Source organism: Phoenix dactylifera, chromosome 9, assembly GCF_051530095.1.
Source record: "Phoenix dactylifera cultivar Ajwa chromosome 9, Ajwa_hap1_PhDact_Kaust_v1.1, whole genome shotgun sequence".
NCBI classification, from domain to species: domain Eukaryota; kingdom Viridiplantae; phylum Streptophyta; class Magnoliopsida; order Arecales; family Arecaceae; genus Phoenix; species Phoenix dactylifera.
In genome coordinates, this window is record NC_143198.1 from 5,703,834 (window position 1) to 5,722,461 (window position 18,628).

Here is an 18,628-nt window from a genome sequence, read left to right on the forward strand (position 1 = left end):
CATGTTGATGGAAAAATGATGGCAAGTCCCTATCTCATGAACCTATCTCATAAATGGCTTTCAAAGATGCATTTCAGTTCTAAAGAAATATCATTTAAATACAAAGTACCTGGAACATAAAGTTTTACAAATTCTATATCTTGTGCGTTGATTTTATTTTAAATTGATTTTCCAAAATTCTCTTAAAGTTTTGATCAACATTGATAAATATATTTTGGGCTAACAACATCAAAATCAAAGCATGATAGCAGTTGAATATATTTGTGGATGGGTATTCTAAACTTTAAAGTTGAAGGAAAATGATGTTTCAATAAAATTCCAACACCTCCACAATTTCTTTCTTCTGAGAAGATGGAGATTTCTAGTGTTATATGTTCTTTGTTGTCTCTTCTATTGTGGTCTTTAAATTCTAAGCTTTATTTGGCTATCAATTGAAGATATTATTGTTAAGGGGTGTCAATCTCAAAGACCATTCAATGTCAAAAGCAGCAAAAAAGTATGCGGTCTCGTTGGTATCTAAGGTCAACATTTATATATTTATTCGACGCAAAATGTTTTTAATGATAATTGCAGTTTTTTTAATCTTATATAGATCATAAATAAATATTTGAGGCTAGCATCAATCATGTATTTCTTGCTTTCTAGTTCTTTATGGGTGTTTTTTGTTATTTTAAATTATCAACATAACTCTAGTTCATAAATTTGCATATTATGCTTTATCATCTAGTTCTCTTGATATTCTACATAGCAAAAAATTTTAAAATTTATTTTTATTATAATCTTTGATAGCAATACAAGGATTTATGATGCACAACTATGATGAGACCAAGTGGCATGGTATGGCTTGATTCATATTATGATCTGCCCATATATATAATTATGGTTGTATGATCTTTCTTTTTCAAATGATTCTTATGTGACCTTAATATATTATTTATATTATGAAAGAAAAAAATTAATAATAGGTATATATAGTAGAGGGACCTTCTCTCCAAAAATCTTTTTGTTTTTTCATAAATATCTTAGTGAAAATGGAATCCGACCCGCAGCCTCTCATACAATTACTAAAAAGCTTTTTCAGACAGTAACTTGACACCTTCCCTCACTTTATATAACATATATAATTAAATTTTTGTGACTTCATATCCTTTATCCTTTACATCATGGCTTAATTTTCAATTGATATTTAGGATATCTATGCGGTCCACATCTTACACATCAGGAAGAATCCATGGGAGAGCCTTCAATCGCCATCCTTACCTTGCCCCGTGGGAATGGTTGGAAATGGCATGCAGAGGGCTTTGGGGAAAAGGTGGGGTTGGAAGCTTCTCAACGTTTTGTTCTCAGCTCTCTCTCTCTCTCTCTCTCTCTCTCTCTCTCTCTCTCTCTCTCTCTCTCTACCGTACTGCAATTCTAGCCACATGGAGAGGACGTAGACAAAAGAAGCCTCGGTTATACTGACTCGCGGAGCATTTTGTTTAAGAGCCATCAGAATCATGGACCATCAGATCGGTCTTTCCGCCATTCTTGAAGAAGGTGGCGGATCAGACGGCTGGCAGCTTCTCCCTTGCTGCTTTTAGCTACGACTTTGTCCCTCAGTCACGTGCCTCAAGCGTGCTACAAGGCCACCCACTGCGTCCTTCCATTCGGAAGACTTCTTCCACAGCGGAGAGAGAGCCACATCTGGCTCTGTACGCCTGTGAAGAGTTGCGAGTTCAAAGCTCATGACTTGGACCAAGGCTACCACCTTAATTTCATGTAAGGCTTCGCATTTATAGCCAGAGAAAAGCTAATTCTGGTAGACCCTCTTTATGTTCTTTCCAATGCCTTGTTACATGAACAACAAACTGTAGAAGGAGAGCTAGAGAGAGAGGGTGATAGAGTGGTCGATGGAGGAGTAGAAGATGGATAAGAGAAGTAAGGGAGAGCAAAAGACAGTGCTAGAAGAGGAGGAGGATGTAGTGCTTCCTGGATTCCGGTTCCACCCCACAGATGAAGAGCTCGTCGGGTTTTATCTCCGTCGGAAGGTGGAGAAGAAGCATCTTAGAATAGAAATAATCAAGCAGATAGATATCTACAAGTATGATCCATGGGATCTTCCAAGTAAGTTGATCTCTTTTTCTTCTATTGCATGTTCTTTTGCTTCTTATAGTTGAAACAAATAAAGGGTATTAACATTTATTGAATGGCTTATCGATCTCGTCTTCACAGATCAGTAGGTTTTTTCTTCATTTCTTTTATTTTTAATAATATGAGGATATAATAGTTTGTTTTGATTTTATGGCATAAGTAGGTCCTTCTTCCCTTGCCAACTATAAATTCCCAACCTCCAACCTATGTATCATACAAAAACTTGTATAACAGTTATTAGATTAATTTCAACTACTGCGACCATGCAAACTCATAGCACTTAAAGTGAACTTATAGGTTTAATTATCTTGTTATGTTGGAAGTTGATTAGCTAGGAAGAAAGAGATTAACTGATCTAACTTGGGGGAATACTAGAAAGAAACAGCTCATATATGGAAGTAAGTCACAGACGCATAAGATCGATCGATTGTCCATAAATGATATTATAGATTTTACCCCCACAGTAGACTAATAGTCTATGTGATCATTTGTAGCCAAAATTGTTCCAACTTTCAGATCTTAAATCCATTATATAGTAAATATACTATAGAATCTGGCTGACTGATCGAGAATTTATTTCTAGCTCAAATTCGTTATATGTGTTTTATGACCTTGTAAAAGTTAGCGCTGCCGGAGGAGAGAAGGAATGGTACTTCTTTTGTCTTAGGGGAAGGAAGTATAAGAACAGCATAAGGCCCAATAGGGTGACTGAGTCTGGTTTTTGGAAGGCAACCGGCATCGACAGGCCGATATACTCCACAGGTGATGCTGGTGACTGCATCGGCCTAAAGAAGTCTTTGGTTTACTATAGAGGAAGTGCAGGAAAAGGCACCAAAACTGATTGGATGATGCACGAATTCCGCCTTCCAGCTAGTGACAAGAACGATGACAACTCCCCAAGAATCCAGGAAGCTGTACGTGAGAATTTTCATTCTACTGTCATAATTTCTTTAATCATTTTAATTGCATGGAGGATCTGAATTGTGCTAATAGTTTCTCCCTAATGGGCTTACAGGAAATTTGGACGATATGTCGAATCTTCAAGAGGAACGTTTCCTACAAGAAATATCCACAAGGTTGCAAAGTATCAGCTAGCAAGCAAATGTCAACCGACTCGAGTTCCAAAACGAGCAGCTTTGAGTCTGATACTGGAAATGAGTACAAGTGCCTCGGTTCCTCAAGCATTCTGCAAGGTGACATGAAGTTGATTACTAGTTACTATGAAGAAAAGAACCAGATACTTGCAAGCCAATGGAACCCAATAGTGCAAGCTCCTTTAACAACATGGCATCCAAACATTCCGTATCCGAGCACAAACGAGTTCTTCAAAGATGGCAACTGGGATGAACTTGGAAGGATAATGGAGTTCATGACTGATACAAGCAAAACTCATTTCTGTAGGTACACTTAAAGTACAACTACATGTTTTTTTTTTCTTTTTCTATTCCTGTATGTAAATTATAAGACAATATTACAGAGTAACTATTAAGTAGCTAAGCTTGAAAGTTCTATGCCAAGTTCTAATATAAGGATATGTGTGTGAATTCTACTTGTATAAGTATATATTTTTGAGGTGTCAATTTTTGGAGACCCAATGTATTGCTTTGTGTCTATATATGTAACACACTAATCAGTTAAATAGACAGCAAAGACGTTTAGTTGTCGTTTGCTCTAAGTATTTATAAGTTGTTTTAAAGATGTTTGTGATTTATAAGTTGCAGTATAAAAGGATTTGATGTGCATATGGAGTTTCACATTAATTGGTATGTAAAAAAAGTGTAGAAGTAGAACATAGTGAATATGGTTGCGTCCAAAGTCTGCATTGCTCTCAACCTTCGGAATAATGGACAATTTTTTTTTAAAGTTTGAAGGAGAAATGGAAGAAGTTTTAATGTTGACTTTGAATGCCTGGGTTGCAGAAATGAGAGCAATTACACGCAACGATCGATCAGCTGTCAACATTAATTTTGTCCACATAACATTGGAAGAACGTGGCAAAGCAGCACCAAACAACTTGAAACATGTAGCTGTCTAGTATTCTAGGTTTTCGTAAGTTCTGTGGTTAGACACTGAAAATGGCAAACTAGCTAGGACCAGACAACTGATATAGCTAGGTAGCTGTCATGCTAGTTCCCAAATTAAGAAGGTTTCCATAGGTTCCTGTTGATAGTTTGACAAGTGGTGCAAATATCTACCATGCACATCAACATCCAAGAACAATAATAGGTAGCTTCTTCACATTATCAAAGTCTTCCAAGAGTTATAGCCGTTGCTTGGCGAGTTTTCTAGAGACCAATACAAGTCCTCTTCTGATATAGGTGGAGGGCACTGGATGTCTTCCATGTCTTCGATGACGTTTCTCTAACCTCTGTTTTCATTAATGGGCACACATCGGCCGAAGTCTAAACAGTGATAACTTTATTAAGGTTTTAGAAACTTTCTTTTCCAAATGATTTAGTCCATAGACTTACAGTCAAATAATTACAAATCCTGTAATCAAAACGTTAAATATCGATTAGTACCAGTTTGTACAGATCGAGATATATAGCATGCTAATTTGGTATGGATCTAAGAGGAGCTTGATGCGTCGCTATACCGATGCATGGTGCATGTTTTGCGTCAACTCCGGTATTATAACATGTGTCGCTGCGGGGACGTGCTATACTATGCCTGTAAGAAATCAGTATAGGTTTCAAACAAAGATTTAAGAAATCTTGCATCTAATCTTGTTGAATGAGAAAAATTATCTTAATCAACAGATTGTCCTACTACTTGTAAGCAAACACTTCTTCTTCCACTGGCTTGTTTTGCCAACTTGTTCACAATATCATTGCCCTCCAGGTGGATATGGAAAATTTGATCAAGTTGGAACATATGGAAAACTTCCTGGATCTCATATTCCTAACCAATAGACCATGTCATCCAGTTCCTAAATACAGTTTTGATGATAAACCTCATCCTTAAATTGGTTCTATTGTATTTACAATCAAAGTGGCAACTCAAGCACAATTAATATCTGATCCCACTAAGTAACATGAGATCTGTTAGTGGATAGATGAATCACAATATTTTCTTCTGTAGCCTGCTTGGAGGTCAGTACTGAGACAATTGTCCATATCATGGTAATTGCATGCAGGCTTCAGAGGTTTGGATGGAAGGAGACACCATGATAGTCAGCCATCCAAGCATTGAAAACCACTACAACTCTCTCCTACAGATATTTGGCAAATACCTAAAATGCTTGCATGCATGGTTGCTATGCCTCTAATATTCTCCAAGGGTAGTCAACTACAGAATGCTGCATCCCCTTTACTACAATATATATATATATCAATGAACCCCACTTGATGATACCATACTTCACAGCCGGTAAGTCGACATACTTCTGGGACTTGAGGAGGCCACCGGAGTTGAGTTTCTTGAAGCCACTGAACCTGCCGGAGACTGGCATCTGCTTGCGCTGTTCATCACCGACAAAAATGAGTCCTGCCGCTTGAGGGGCTCGTCCTTGAGACCAGACATAGAACAGAAGACTACAATTCTTGGGTCATCACAGCCAACAAGACATCCTTTTACGACGAAAACAAGAGTTGAAGGTAGCTCATGGCATACAAGACTACAATTCATGGGTTCTCAACATATTTTAACGTATTTGGGTCTCATGACCTTCTAACTTTTAGTTTCTTTCGGCCATTAGATTCAATGATAAGAGTGCTCCCATCTAAACTAGAAATTTATTAAGAAACCTGCTTCATCATAGGAAAAAAGATCTAGAGATTTCATCATACCCATCCATGTAATAACGACAGGTATATATAATTTTAGTGAGAAACATGGGTAGTCTAAGTTATCGTGCTGACCCTCCCCTGAAACATAAGTCTGGATATATGGGAAGTGTAAGTCCCCGAATAAGCTGCTCGACTGCAATGGAGGAGGCAGCAAGAGCTCTGGGGTCTCATAACCTTGTTTTGAGAGTGGAGAGAAAGAGAGAGAGAGAGAGAGAGAGAGAGAGAGAGAGGAGGGGCAAAATGTCCAAAAACTATAAAATTAAAATTAATGCATTTAGAGGAATAAAAACGGTCTTTTCTCTTTCGACGAAGTTAACTAGAGGAACCTAAAAGAAATAAGCTGCCGTATTATAAGGATTTTAATGTAAATATGAAAATGATGGGGCATACATACAAATATGAAAGATTTGAGGGACGAATATACAAGAAATACCAATAAAATAATATGGCTTAAATTGCAAATCTTACTCATCAAGCAATCAAAATAATATTTTACTGCTTGATCAACAACAAACTGAGTAAAAACTGCCTTATTTTTTGTTACTGGCCACTATTTTTTGTTATAATGGTTGTTGTAATTATCAATAGTTTCAGTTCTAAATAATCTTAATTTATACAAATCTGGGAAAATAATGGCATTATCACTATTGCTCTATAAGGATGGCTGACAAAATGGCAGACTTCAATTTGAATACGAAGGCCTCATGCAACTCATGAGGGAGGATGAATTTAATATAGGTTTGAAATTAATCAAAACCTCTTTCGCATGCCAAATTTCATATATAAGAGTTGAATACCAGTGATATAAAATTGGTCCAATTATAAAATTTAATCATCCAACTAGCATCAGTGATGCTCTATCTAATCATCTCCTCCACCTATGATCTCAACAATTGCTAAGTACTATGCAACCTGCAACTTTGCAAAAAAAAAAAAAGAGGGAGGGGGTTGTAAGCTTTATAGGCTAGTAAGAATTTTGAACTGTTGCACCATAAGTAATAAAAAAATAATCAATTAGCAATACCATATAAAGTGAAAATCGTATCAATACTTAAAAAGCACATACAAATAACATGCACATAAGTTCTCATTATCATCTTTTCAAAGATGCGCACGCGCGCACATACACACATATATATGTCAAATGTTGTTCAACAATAATTTTTTATGTCATTTCATCCATTTCTTATTAACTTGATTTCCATATTTCTCATTGATTAACTTCTGGTTTTTACTAATCAAGATCACAACTCAGTCCAAGACTAACAAAATTCCACGCGTAAGTTTGTAGAGGCTATCTTCGTGCGTTAGCCCATGGGCGTATGCTTATGCCCGTGGAGGCTATCTCATACGTAAGCTCGTAAAGGCTATCTCCATGCGTTAGCCCATAGGCACTATCTCATAACGAGGTTAGTCCAAATCATATCTTGTTTATCTGATTTACATATTATTCTTGTCAAATCAGTTACTACTTATACAATAAATTTCTCTCAAATTTATGGTATCTTTGTTCACATAATCATCTTCTCAATATCTGATATGTATAATAACCATAAGAATATATTTGTACTGAAAATATATCATTCATGCCAAACTAAATTCATCGATGCAAATCCCACAGTACTATATATGTATATATGTATATATGTATATATATGTATATATCTGTATATATGTGTATAAGTATATATGTATATATGTATATATATGTGTATATATATATATATGGTGACCGAGTACAAAGATTCTTACCTCTATCGCAATCTAATGCAGCTACAATGCTACCAATCCACACCTAACATATCCAATCAGTATAATATCAATATAACACCAACTTATACATTATCAATCACTCACCATATTAATGAATTAATTATTCAATAATTATCTAATTTTAAAGTTCTAATATTTGAATTACCCATATTATCTCTGTTATCCTTTAATCGAAATAAATAAAAAGTCAAGGCGTTACCTAAATTTAGAACTAGAGTAGAAGATCTTGTTGGACTTATTCCTGTCCGAATGATTATAGCCCCATACAAAATCGGGGTTGACTATAAAAAATAGATTCATATAGAAAGATAAGCTAGATGACAACGCCTAATTGTTCGAATCAGTCAGTACAGCATAACTCAATCCATCTAATCAAAAAACATATATCCAATGAAAAAAAAGATCAAAGGTTATTAATTATGGATTCACTGGTAACTGGTAACAGTCGGGTGCAGGAAGGATAGGGTCGACTAAATAACAGCATCCGACGATCCAGGTCAGTCTACTCTGGCTAATCGAGCCAGTCAAATTATGAAATAACAATCAGACCATAGTGTAGGTTACACAATAGAAATTCATGAAGCGGTGCCCGACAATGGTCGAGGTAAGACTAGCACGATGGGTAGTCGCAACAATACTAGACATGGACCCTCTACTAAGGTCAACCTGGAACCACAAAGAGAACATCTGGGACCCTCCTGCTGGGTCCATCAAACCACGCAAAGAGAGAGAAATAGAAGAAGAGAAAATAAAGAGAAAGAAAAGAGAAAGGAAGAGAGAGGAGAAGAGAGAGAAACCTCTCCTCTTCTTCGCGAAGAGGAGAGTTCATCTTCCCCTTCATCTTCGGCCAGAACCAAGGTAGCGAGGGTGGCCCAGCCCCCAACGGCGGCAACAGCCGTCGGCGGCTCCCAACCATAGTCATCGCTGGCAACGATGGTCAGCCAACGCAAAGAAGGAGAGAGGAAGAAAACGAAGCAAGGGGTGATCAATCTCGGCCTAGATCGTGGCCGATTCCACCGATCAACGGCCACACATTCTCAATGGTCTTAGGTGGTGGAAAAATCTGGCCAAACCTAGCAGTCAGCAATAGCAAAGCTCGGTGGAAGAAGACCGAAACAGGGGTGCCCTATTTCAGATGAAATTTCGGCGATTGCCAACTCAAATCAAAGTGAATGAAAGCCAAGACACCAAAGAAGAAAGAGAAGATGAAGGACTCTTACCTCGATCCGGCGAGGTTTCAGCGGCACCCAGTGGTCCCGATTTTTTGCGAACACAATAATTGGCAACCGCGAGCTCAACAAGAAGAAGAAAGAAGGGAGATTGCTCAGGGTGGAGGCTTTAGATGGAGAGAGCTCTCCCTTTATAGAGGAGCCCTAGGGTCCTAACGGACCTAAGACTCTAACTCCTAGTCAGAAACGCCAGAGGATAAGAAGAAGACTCTAATCAAAGTCTCTTCTTTGCATCATGCCACGGACATGATTTGCCTTGGGCCTGGCCTATTCGGGCCGACCCACAAGCCCAAGGACTGGGCTACTACAATTATCCACCTATTAACCAAGTTTATTTGAATAAATGATGGTCATTCTAATGACAATTATTAGTGGATATAACAAAAATCTAATAAGAATATTATTACAGGATAAAGTTAATCTTGACTTACGTATTCAAGGGCTACAAATGACCTTCATGGTCGTGGCACTTTTTTTTTAACATGTTACAGGGATCTTAGGAAGATATTGATCAAGCAACTATGAAAAGCTTTGAGATTCCAATAATTCATTTCATCAACCTGACTAAGTTGTTGGAAAATTATAAGACTGCAGCTATAATAATAGAATTTCTTGCGTGAGAGATGCAAAAGACGAGAGTGCTGGAAAGGTACAAATAATGGTAACCGAGTTTCTTGTTGCAGAGGATTAATTGCGTTTGCCCATTCAACAGGGGTGGGTTTCTTTGGCATCTTCCAATCGAATTATGAAACTTAATTATTAACATGCGAAGCCTATTATATTGGCAAATCCTTGCTCCATCCATGAAGATTAAGGAGGCACTTAGCAAGATATTTCCAGAAAAGAGCTTTCATTTTGAAAAAAAACAGGGTCCACATATGCTAGATTGACTGCAATAGACGATCACATCAGTATGTCACAATTCGAGGAATGGATCAATGAACTGCAAACAAGGATGCAGCAAGAAACTGCTACATTTTGTATGGCAGTGACACCAAGATGAAAATTTGCTTAAACATCAAGATAAGAATCAACTTTTGAATTGATGTTTTGTCTCAGCTTAAGATGACAAGAAAGTCTCTTACGTACAAAAAACAGAAAAAAGAAGAAGAAAGTCGACAAGGAAGTGATGCTGGTATTAAAAGAAGACATTTATTAACCCCCAAAAAGGGGGAGAAATGAGTAAATACTGGAAATGTGATAAAATCATTGTCCAAATACTATCCATTTGTAACAAGTATAGAGGTCGATGAAGGAGGCTCAGATGTGTTGGCTCTTATAGCTTCAGATGATTAAAAAGAAGAACAGGTCCATGAAGCTGCAGAAAGAGTCATATGTGGGATTTTTAGAACTGGAGTCAGGTGGTGTGTTAAGACTGCTGATTGATTGTTTTAATATGAGAGCAGATATTAAATCATTATCTAATGATAATGATTGTCCCATTTCTTCCCAAGGCATGACATCCTGCATGGAATTGGGATCACCAAAAAGGCCAAGGACTTGGTCTATCATCATATTTACTTCTTTTTTTTAATATGTATTTGGTCACTACAACAAGAATATTCAATGAACTAATTCTTCTGTCTTTTTATAACTGTACATTCTATGTCATCAAACTTTATCAGCATTCATGCACTGTATATTAGCAAAGAGGAGAATTGGTGAGAAACAGTTTTGAGTCTGTGGCCTCAGGATGTGGATGAATGCCATGGGGCAGAGGCCTTTCCAACATCCCCTGTGAATTGTTGCCGCTCATGTTCATCACATGTGACATCATGGCATGATTCACAGAAGCTGCTGGATCTCATTCCATCTCCTGTGAAGGTCATCTGTATCAGGAGCCAACCCCCTTAAGATGCGGATAGAACTACTTCATGGTTTGTCACAAGTCTTTCACAGCTTTAGAGCAAGATATATCAATCAGAAAATTTATCTAGACAAGGTATCTCTTGGCCACAGACATCAAGCGTAATTTATACGGCTTTTGTGGCCACAGTTCCTCATGCCTGAATAATTCAGTTGACAAATATCTGTTAAAAAATAAAGTAATAAATACTATGAGCATAATAAAATATAACTAAAAAATTTGATAAAAAATTTTAATCAAAAAATGATGCGCAGGCAGATCAAGGGAGCTAGCATTATTTAGTAGGATAAATGTGCATAAACCAATGTATAGAGATGAAGATGCAATTCATTAGCTTAAGCAGATCGATACCGTTGCAGTACAGTGTAGCAGCACAAGGCAGATCATTGGAAAGTCCATCTTTTTAACCAATACAATGTAAACAGAGCGGTTGAAACGTGAATTACACACTAGGAGGCCTCAAAGATCAAGGAACCATTCTAGTTCTTATAACAAACAACATTGAGATAGAGGATGTTGCAGATTCTATTCAGATCAGTTATATCTCATGACCAATTTTCTCATTAGTGCTGCCCTCTTCGAGAAGCAACCTCAGTGAGAACTCCAGCCGATTTCTTTGATTAAATATAATGCATTCTATTTCACAAAACAGTCTTGAACCGAACAACAAATTTCTCATCGAGATTTGGCATTCCCTAATTTCCATCCCCGTTGCCGAGCCCTCATTTCCCACAGTGCAGTCAATTTCTTTTGTTCCAAGAGCGCAGCCTCTGCTCTTTCTCTGGCTTCCTCACAGGTATCCATTCCTGAATTGCACTTGTCAGCTTCCTTTTGATACTGTGAAGCCAATTTTTTGGCCTCAAGCAATGTCACATCAGCATGATGCTGTGCTTCTGTTGCTTCTTCTTCTCTTAACTTCAATTCCTCTGCAAGGAGGTCTGTAAAATTCTTATCCATTTCTTCGCTAACCTCTGGGTCACGTTTTGCGCAATCTGCAGGAAAGTATTTGGACTCCAGAACTGTCAGTGTATGAATATGAATAATGAAGCACCAATTTTGGAAATAAATTATATTTATTTTTTGATACAACAAAATTTTATATTAATTTGCATATGTTGTATGGATGTTGTGAAGGAGAGTGTGCATAAAATTTGCTTCTGGAGCTATTTTCTATCGAGCTTATACATGCACGAGGTCCTCAGATGGTTTGAACTTTAGCCTTAGATATAAAAAGATTTATCCAATAGGGTATGTTGATGAGGTGATGTCCTGAAAGGGCCTTAAATAAGTTGACTTCCAACCAGCTTTTCGGGGCTTCAACTTTATTGTCAGCACTACTGGTTCTATCAACACCACTAAAATGTATACTGGTAACTGAGAAAAAAAACATGGTTCTACAAGTGAAAATAGAAAAGCAAGAAAAATACATGAAACAGATCAAGTGCTCTTAACATAGTACCTTATAATCCATCATTACTTTGATAACAACCAACAATGCAGCATATTGGGAAGGATGTACAATTAAGTGGAAGGCACATATTTTGCCTCAAAATTAAAGTATGGATCGTTCTAGGAATCAGATATCAGGGAATGCAGTTTTGACACAGTTCTGCTACCTTCCATGTTATAGAAGAAGAAAACTTACAAGGAGATCTAAATCAACCCATGTGGATTAGAAATAAACTAACAAAAAAAAAGCCTACATGAAATAAAGAAAGCATAAAAATCCTTAAATAATTCTTCCAACATCCAAAAGCACGTTGTTCACCTTTACAGTTCTCTTCTCCCACAAATGTATCATTCAATAATGATTATTAAGCATCAATAATAAACTTCAACAAATGGCTCTGGAGCAATTCCAATCATCCATATTCAATACTTTAATACTCACCTACTTAAAATAGAGAAAGTCTTAGATAGGTGCAGCCTGAAATATGCAGCAAGTAGAAGATAACTATAAATATCAAAGTTCATCTGACGGTGGAGAACATCGACATAACACGACAGAAAAACCCCACAAAAGGCTAGTGCTCATATGAGATAGAGTGGCCCTTTGGTTCCCATGAAGAGCAAGTAAAGCTAGATGCAGGGATCAGAGGCAGTGCTTAGAGATTGTTGGGTTTATCACTGTGCAAAAAGAACAATCAGGATGGAAACCCACTTTTTCCTACCTCTAGCACTGTAGTTTGACAACCAAAAGAATGAACTGGTGCATACAAGAAAGGAAGCATAGGGTGTGGGGTTGGAAGGCCTTTCAATTAATGAATCTGAGAAAAAAATTGGGTTTTTGACCAGAATTGGAATGAACTAACAGGAGGATTTGTGAACAAAGTAGAGATAAAACAAAAGAGTAATTAACAATGGAAAAGAGAAAAGACAATTTTTTTTGAGACAATAAAGAAGTTCATTCATAATAAAGAGAAGATAACAAAAGGATGCCCACAAGGAAAAGATGAACTTAGAGAAGAATTAAAGGTTATACTGAAGTCATTTATAAGCAGCAAGAGGACAAAAGAGAAGACTGTCCTAGAAGTGTACCTCACTTGGTTTTACATAATTTAAAGTAAAAAAAGAAACTAGACACAATTTTAACTACCAGTTCTAAAGCACATGCTATGCATATTATTTGTACAACAACAGAAGCATAACAGATGGGCTCAGCCAATTTTGTCCCCATCCTCTGTCACATCTTTTTATTTTATTTTATTTTATTTTTTCTTTCATTGTGATAACTGGGTGCAACCAAGTACACCCACAATCAATATCTCATGCCAATTTCACTGCCATCCAACTTTTAATAATGTTAACCTTGATAACCTCGCTGGAAAAAAGCCAGCACTAAGAAAGAAAACGGATCTCAGGAAAAAAAAGGAAGTCTAATGTCGAAAAAAACCTTATCCAATCAAAGGAGATTATTCCTGCAGCCACTTTCATATTTGCACCAATCAAATCCTAGCATATTACAGGAAAAATTCACAACTACTTTCCATATTTGCACTAAATCAATCCTAGCATATTATGGAGAATATTCTTTTGTTCCTATCTATAAACTGTTTACAAATGAATATGGACACACTTTGCATTTGTGGGTAAGTTCAAGAGGTCCCACAACTATAAATAGGGGTGCCTATCCATTGTAAAAGGTATCTCAAATTGAATAAATTTCTAGTTCCTTCTCTACTGTTCTATAAGTTTGAGAGTCCATTCTTCTTTTTATCTTGCTACTCAATTGTTGAGTAGATTTTTTTTCTCCAGGAGAAGGATCACTATCTGAACAATTTTGGCATCCTACATTTAGTACTTGGACATATGGAAGGACAAGCAAACCGTGAAAGATTCTTGGATATCAGAAGCCAAGCTGATCGAGCTCTCCACTAATTTGTCGGATAAATACAAAGCTTTCAACTCGAAGACGAGTTCTTTCCAACCCGGGTCGAATGAAGCACATGTCATGGACTTAGCTAATATATACTTGAACCAATGTATGGCAAAGGCTGACCAAAGGAGCAAAAGGGTTCGATATTACATTCAGACCTAAGTCAGTCCTTGAAAGTTGCAATAGTTTGAAAAATAATCCTAATGATCTAATTAAATAAGGCTAGTAACAAGAAAATCTAGGCAGATTTGGAAAGACTCGACATCAAGCAAGATTATAAAAGGAAGTTATAGAAACATCTGAGAAATATACAAAGAATCATCAGCTAACAATGTTCTGAAAGGTGCAGAAGAACGTAATGGCATTATTTCTACATTAAGAACAAATCTAACTTCCCATCAGTTCAGTCATAAATACCTAATGACTAACTTTTAAACAAAGCGAATTTGCCCTCCTTTTTTTTAATCCAATACACGACTTTTAACTCAACTAGCACCAACAGATAACAACATCACTACACCCATTTAACAAATATTTTGTCAAAGAAATCAAAGAACAAAGAAACATACTGACCTGTAAATGAGACATTGCTTAATTCTGCAAATAGAAACACAAAATCCAAAGTTAACACATTGCAAATCAAAATCAAGCGAAAAAAAAGGCACCAGTGACTCGAAGATCAAAACAACGGGAGAAACTATGGAAGATCTAAGCAAAATGCGATCTTTACCGACAGGCATGCTCCAGATCCGCGGAAGGAGGAGATCAGATCTCAGATCCGAGCAAGAACAAGAAGCAGAGCGGCGGATCGGAGAATAAGAATAAGAAGAAGAAAACGAAGAAGAAGAAGAAGATACCTTCCGGGATGGAGAGGAGGGGCTGGGAGGAACAGTCGCAGAGGCAAGGGGAGCAGGCAGAGGAGCGGCCGAGGGCTTCGGCGAGGTGCCAGTAGAGAGGGGGGCCGACTATATACCCGGCGAGGCCGAGCCCCATCAACAAGAGGACGGCCCTCACGAGGCCAGGGCTCACTCCCGCCATTAACGGCCAATCTAGCTTCCCTCTCTCGGTTTCTCTCTCCTAGGGTTTCGTTTTCGCCGTTAATCGTGACGGAGAACTTGCGGGGACGAGCTGAGCGCCACTAATGGGAGCGGCGTCGGCAGCTGATCCCACGCGCTTTTGAGCGGCGGTTTTCGTAGCTTTCCTTGTTTTTTCCGTCGGCATGCTCGAATGGGAAGCGGAAGTGCGGGAGAACGAACTTGCCGTATCGAAAGGGATTGGATTCCATCATCGTCGGTGGATTCGGACCTGATCCCACTTGCTTGCAATTATTAGACGCGGACAGACCGATAATTGCGGAAAGAGCATTTTACTTGCGGCATTATTATATATTTCGAAATTCGACGCTTAGGGTTTTTTGTTTTTTTCTTTTTTTGGTACACCGGCTTCGGCATTATATAAATATGAATGCATTCAACAAAATCAAAAAAAAAAAGAAACTAACTAAATAAACAAATTTAACATATACTATTTACATCTAAGTTTGATAGCTTTGTCATTGTTGTTTAGATAGATTAGATGTTGATCAGCTGGTGTTTCCTTTTTTTGGATATGAGATTAGTATTTAGGGGTGTCATCTTCGTTGACTTGTCCAATGAGAATTAGAAGCAATATCAATAAGAATTTTTTTCATAAATATTTTTCTAAAAATTTAAATTTATATGAATATCCTCTTAAAATTTATATTTATTTCTGTACTCTTATAAAAATACTATTTTGCACAAATGCTCCTAATATAACGGTTCTTCTAACAGTGTTAAAAAAAATCATATTTATTTTAATTAAAAATAAAATAAAGTTTTGAAATTACTTTTTTGTTTTCTATTATGATTGTCTTATAAATGTTTCTTTTTACACATCTATCTATTGAGAGTATTTTACTCATTTTAATTTGAAACCATTAATTTTTTAACGGCATTAGATGGCGTGAGTACATATGCAAAAATAAGGAAAAAAAAAGGTAGAATAGCAAAACAAGTGTTTTACGAAGGTATACATGCAAATATCAATTTTGTGAGGGTATTCAGATAAAATTCAATATTTAGAAGGGTATTCATGCAAAAAATTCTATCAATAAACTATGGATCTTCTGAAAAATGAAACCAAAATATCTCTTTTCAAAAATTTTACCGTCCAAAATAGAAATTATTCTTAGTAATATTTTAACAAATTATCCATAATAATTTGAACATTTCTATCTTTTCTCAAATCCAACAACCTAAATCTCTGTCCCCCTCCTTAATATTGCTCTAATGTCACTTCAAAAATGTATCAACAATAATCAGCTATCATAATGAATGCATCAATAGCTTTCCACTTTCCTTGGAGAAGATCAAACTTTTATAGAAATTCCTAAGTACTTTACTTAGCACCAACAAATATATCCTTATTTTATGAGATACATATTGTCCTAATAGATACATGCTTGTATATCAAATATATATATATATATATATATATATATATATATATATATATATATATATATATATATATTACGTATACAAAAGTGGGAGTAAATTATCAATCCTAAATAGTACGCCGCCAATAAGATGAGAAATTTGTAGGAATACATATGACAATATATAACTGATAGGTGTTCAAGCAACCATACAAAATCACAAACCAGTAGATCGAAGGATGTACTTTTTGTTATGAAGTTGTTAGTTGCAAATTCTTTCTTGTGCAATCTACTCAAGTCTATGGGTGATCTAGTTTTCTCTATACTCACTCTTTGATTGTCATGAGAGTATTAATTGGATCCAACATATAGGGTTCTCTTTTGATAAGTCACGAGAGGGATTAGAGCCTTGTATTTATAGTTGTTATAGACCCTTCCGTTATATATCCTAATTTTACTAGGATCCCTATATCCTTCTATATGTAACTAGTAATAGTGTCCTAACTTAATTGGAAAATCTTTTATGATGGTTCTGATTTTACTAGAATAATTTTAAGGAGATCTTAACTAAAGATAAGTTAGACCACATTAAAAACATTTCTAGCAAGATCATCATGTATCTTGTTGTTTACAAAATAGGATAAACAATGAGTTTTTTCAATTGTAACTATATACTGACTTTCCTTTGGACAATCAACTACTAAATTAGGATTCACCCACTAATTTAGAGCACACTCATAGATGTTTTATTTTAAGAGAAATAAGAAACACATAGATATCATAACTACTAGTTTTTTTTGAAAAGTCTTCAATTTTGAGATCACAGTCATCCATGTTGCTCTTCAAAAAGATGTTTTTATCCAAATAAGAGCTAAGCCTTCCATCTTGTGCTTTAAAAGAAAAACTTTTAATCATATAGAATCACAACCACCCATACTTACATAAAATTGTATAAAAAATGGAATATTTTTTGCATTCTATCAAATCATTGTCCTTATTAACATGATCTATGTTTGGCCCTTATTTTATAATGAATTTTGTAATCTTTTTTTTTTATGGATCTTCTTACTAATAATGCAATTTTCCTATGAACAGTACTAGAGCCCTAGTTGAAAATTTGTAGTAGTAATACATTAGATCCTAACTTACCATCCCCAACTCAATCTCAAAGAAGGAAACTTTTGTGAAGGTGTCCCACTCTTATAGGAAAGTTATGTCCCACTCTTATAGAAAAGTTAATTAGCTCGCCAATCAGTTATGTGTTTTGCTTACAATTTGTACTCATGTCACATTTTGAACTAATAGCCTTTTTATGGATCCAAAGCAACTTGTTAGCAATCATTTTAGGGGGCACATTTTGTCTATTATAATTAGAAATTTTGAACCCTTTCCCTTGCCTCCCTAAAAGGATTAAAGGAAAAAAATATATTTAAAAGTGAAAATACATTTTGTGGTGAACATCATAATCATCGATATTTTTCTCACATGATGGAGTGGGACTCATCTCATGATATACTTTTTGCGTAGTTATTAAAGATTATGAATTCAAGTGGTGGATGGCATATATCTCAGTGTAATGGAACTTAGATGGTTATAGTATGTGTTATAGCTCTCGTCCTTTCTCCCATGCCCGCCATTTACTTGTGTGAGCGCTATTTATGAAATTAACGTCCGCCTGCTCGAGTAGCGTCCAAAACTGTTTTTGTTTTCTGAGAGCTTCCATCTTCTTTCTTAAAGTAAACTTTGATGGCATTATCTCTGAGGATGAAAATAGATGAGGAATAGGCTTCATGATTAAAGATTAGGACTCCAGATTTGGTCGACACATCTTCGACGAGTCTGTCATTACTGGAGAGCTGCGAGCTACATGAAAGGACATCACCCATACTAAGTTGCATCTGGGTGCGCATTATGTTCATCTTGAGGGTTATTCGGCCATAATGATTGAATAGATTTAGGGCGAGCCTAGCCAGGTCTACTAGCATCCATTGCTATGGGATATTTGCA

At 36.4% G+C, this 18,628-nt stretch overlaps 2 protein-coding genes across 3 annotated transcripts; one reads left to right on the forward strand and one right to left on the reverse strand.

Moving 5' to 3' along the window:
- The first annotated feature begins 1,670 nt into the window (after window positions 1–1,670).
- On the forward strand, window positions 1,671–3,818 carry LOC103705405 (transcription factor JUNGBRUNNEN 1-like). The gene is made up of 3 exons (XM_008789103.5): window positions 1,671–2,103; window positions 2,752–3,044; window positions 3,146–3,818. The coding sequence occupies exons 1-3, from the start codon at window positions 1,905–1,907 to the stop codon at window positions 3,539–3,541; spliced, it is 888 nt and encodes a 295-aa protein (XP_008787325.2). The 5' UTR covers window positions 1,671–1,904; the 3' UTR covers window positions 3,542–3,818.
- Window positions 3,819–11,096: 7,278 nt separating this feature from the next.
- On the reverse strand, window positions 11,097–15,457 carry LOC103705407 (uncharacterized). 2 transcript variants are annotated; one of them, XM_008789105.5, is made up of 3 exons: window positions 15,021–15,442; window positions 14,737–14,760; window positions 11,097–11,779 (listed from the first exon to the last, which is right to left on the reverse strand). In XM_008789105.5, the coding sequence occupies exons 1-3, from the start codon at window positions 15,199–15,201 to the stop codon at window positions 11,463–11,465; spliced, it is 522 nt and encodes a 173-aa protein (XP_008787327.1). In that variant the 5' UTR covers window positions 15,202–15,442; the 3' UTR covers window positions 11,097–11,462. The 2 variants fall into 2 exon arrangements, with proteins under 2 accessions (XP_008787327.1, XP_088560186.1); XM_088704060.2 differs by lacking the exon at window positions 14,737–14,760 and having other exon boundaries at window positions 15,021–15,457.
- Window positions 15,458–18,628: the final 3,171 nt, after the last annotated feature.